General features: G+C 54.0%; 1 protein-coding gene across 1 annotated transcript in view; it reads right to left on the bottom strand.

Annotated features, from left to right (window-relative positions):
• Nucleotides 1-48: 48 nt before the first annotated feature.
• Nucleotides 49-3,177, bottom strand: part of RHCG (Rh family, C glycoprotein) — a gene marked incomplete at its 3' end in the record, with an annotated part of 7,749 nt that continues 4,620 nt past the window's right edge. The window contains exons 4-8 of the mRNA XM_008942035.1: nucleotides 2,567-2,714; nucleotides 2,033-2,199; nucleotides 1,205-1,342; nucleotides 712-848; nucleotides 49-173 (exon numbers count right to left, since the gene is read on the bottom strand). Coding sequence (XP_008940283.1) covers nucleotides 49-173; nucleotides 712-848; nucleotides 1,205-1,342; nucleotides 2,033-2,199; nucleotides 2,567-2,714 — 715 coding nt within the window. The remainder of the gene's footprint in view (nucleotides 174-711; nucleotides 849-1,204; nucleotides 1,343-2,032; nucleotides 2,200-2,566; nucleotides 2,715-3,177) is intronic.

Below are 3,177 nucleotides of genomic sequence, written 5' to 3'. Positions count from 1 at the left end.
CACGGGCTGGACTCGACCCTCCCCACCCCGTACTCCCCTCCTGCTTACCCACGAGGGCACCCCCGGCAAAAGCCATCAGCAGAGACACCAGGATGCCGGCTGCCTGGAACCCTCCCTGCACGCTGGGTGTTCGGGCCTTGTACTCGCCGGTGAAGTCAAAGGCCTTGATGAACCTGCCGAGGGCAGAGGTGGCGAGGGTGGCTCCTGGCAGGAGACCTGCCCGGCCCTGGAGGAGCCGTGCGTTCCCGCTCCCTCACGTACTCCCTAACCCCATCCCTCTTCTGCAAAGACCAGGAGGAGAGTGTCCCAAGAACCCAAAATGCCGCTCGCTTCTTCCCCTTTGGCCCATGGCAAACCTTTACCTAGGAGGAGACCAAAACCCAAACATTTCTTTTCTATTTCAGATCTTCAGGCTTACCTGACCCCAAAAACCAATGCAGGGATGGAGGGAGAGCACTTCCCTACCCACTGTGCCCCAGAATAATGCCAAGCAGTAGGGTTGTGGCTCACTTTTTGATGCCACCAGAAGCCAGCTGCAAGAGATGAGACTTTTACATTTTATTAAGCCCCACATAGTCAGTGCAACCCATGGTTTTGAGGCAGAAAAAGTCAACTCTGGTCAATTAACAGAGGCTATTAATTGCTCTTTACTCTCAGCCAAAGGAGCCCCAGGTAAAATTATTCTCAGGGAAGATTTTCAGGCTGTCTTACCCTTCCTTTCCATATACATCCTCTGTGGCTGCAGCTGCAGTGATGGCCCCCACAATGCCCCCAATAAGGCCTGGCATGGCGTGGAGGTTATGGATGCCGCATGTGTCCTGGATGTGCAACCTGGACTCCAAAAAAGGCTGAGGAGAAGGGAGGCAGACAGAGATCAGGGACATGAGCACAGCCCTGGAAAGGACTGGTTCCTTCCATGGAGGACTGGGAAAAGCAGAGAAGGAAGAGTCATACTGTGTCCCATTAAAGAGCTAAGGGCTTGTAGACAAAGATGTGAACCAAACTCAAGATAGAATAACAACATATCCTCCAAACACTCTCCTGTTGGGAGATGGAACCTTCCCAAGCATTTTGGAACAGTAAATGGAGTCAGAAGTGCATCTACATAAGGGATGATGGAAAGCAGCAATCCTCAAAGGGAAATGCATCCATTTCTGGTCTCCTGAGCAGGGTCAGAGCTGCAGAACCCAAAAGCAGCACTCACCGTGAGGTAGACATACCCCACTGTGGACACGATGCCACAGATGAAGCCCACAATGAGGGAGCCGTATGGAGTCAGCATCATCTCGGCACTGGTGCCCACGGCCACGCCGCCTGCCAGCGTTGCGTTCTGGATGTGCACCTGCAGAAGAAACCGCCCTGTCTTGGCATCTGGGGGAGACTGCAATTGCTTAGGGATGGTGCGAATGGCAAAGCAGGAGAACCAGCTCTGAAAAGGATTCTAGAGGAAATATCAAGGCCCGTTTTCCTGCTTGTTGGTGAAAAACAAGAGAAGAACAGGGAGCTTCTGTCTGTAGCACAGGCACACATAGACTCCCACTCCCCATACCGCACACGTTCTTTGCATCCACAGATCTGGGTGGGGAGTTGTGATGAGACAGAAATTGTCTCACCTGTGTGTCACGCAAGCTCTGCTGTCACAGAGACATGTCACCCACACACATAACACGTCCAAGTCAGCCCCCCCAGTTGCTCACGAGCTGCCGCGCAGGCCCTGCTCAGCTTGCTGGAGAGCGCTGCCAAAGGCGGCTCTGCAACGTGCCCATCAGCAGCTCTCTGGGCAGAGTTGCTCCAGCCTCTGCTGTGAGTTTGGTCCACCACATGCACAGCATTACCCTGCACCTCAAGCACGGCAGGACTCCCTTCCCACGTGCTTATTCAACATAGCCTCTGGGTTTCTGCTGTTTTCACTACCATATCCTGAAATCCAGTATCAATTCAGCACAGAACAAGTGCCAATCATTTCCTGGATCCTCAGTCAACCTCATCATAACTCCCTGGGGCAGTGCAGGACTCTCTGCTCCCAGCTTACCATGTCAAGCTTGCCTTTCTTCTGGAGCACGCTGGAGAAGGCCACTGTGGTGAGGACACAAGCAGCCAGTGAGCAGTATGTGTTAATGGCAGCCCGGTGCTGGGCATCCCCATGCTCAGAAATTGCTGAGTTAAAGCTGGGCCAGTACATCCACAGATACAGGGTACCTGGTGGGATGGGGAGGAGGGGATGAGGAAGAGAGAATGCAGGGATTAGAAAAGCCTCAAAAGATCTTTCTGCACAGGGGGAAGTTAAATCCTGTAGCCCTGCTGCCCCAGAGCTGCACCCCCCATGAGGGTACCAGTATCAGGAAGGGCTGGAAGAGACCAGGTATCAAAACGTGTCCTTGCCTTCCCAGGCACCACCTCAGCCCAGCCATCGATGAAAGGAGCTGACCAGTTCTGAGAGATGGAAGGCTGAGATACAGAGCTTCTTGGTTTCAGTGTGGTTTTCCCCGAGACACAGGAAGGACCACTCTGCAGCTGAGTGGTCCATCTGCATGTACCAGCTCCCCTGAGGTGGGGGCTGACTCACCGATCATGGCGAAGAGGTCGGAGTGGTACACGGAGCCCTGCTTGTCCTTGCTCTGCTCCAGGTTGGGTCTGTACAGGATACGTGTCACTGTGAGGCCAAAGTAGGCTCCGAAGGTGTGAATGGTCATGGAGCCACCTGCATCCTTAACCTGCAGACGTGGCAAAACAGAGGCTTGCTTCAGCAATCACCACTCATTCTGGAGTTTAGGTCTGGCTTGCATTGTGCCCAGCTTATCTGCCCACTTGTCCTTCCAGCCTGCACGCAGTCATAGGAAGAGATGGACAAAATGCCCTGGTCCTGCTGCCTGTCCCGCTCACTTGGTCCCATGCATGGCCATGGCATTCCTCTGAGCTTCCCCTTGGAAGGCATGAAGGCAGAGGGGAGTCTCTGACCTGTCCCAGTGGCAAGCAGGTTGCAGCGATACCCAGGTTGGCTCCCAAGTGCACTCAGGTCTCCTGGGAGCTCGTTTGCTTCCCAGCCCTCCAAGCCCTCTCTCAGAAGGCAGGAAACCTGCCTCTGCCAGCAGACTTCTCATCCTCTTTGTCACTTGATTTCCTGCTACAACACTCATATTCCAGCAGGGAAAACAGGTGAGAGGGAAATCCCAGGCA

The sequence above is a fragment of the Merops nubicus genome, unplaced genomic scaffold (genome assembly GCF_000691845.1).
Source record: "Merops nubicus isolate BGI_N331 unplaced genomic scaffold, ASM69184v1 scaffold50936, whole genome shotgun sequence".
NCBI lineage: Eukaryota > Metazoa > Chordata > Aves > Coraciiformes > Meropidae > Merops > Merops nubicus.
This window is presented reverse-complemented; position numbering and strand designations above follow the sequence as displayed.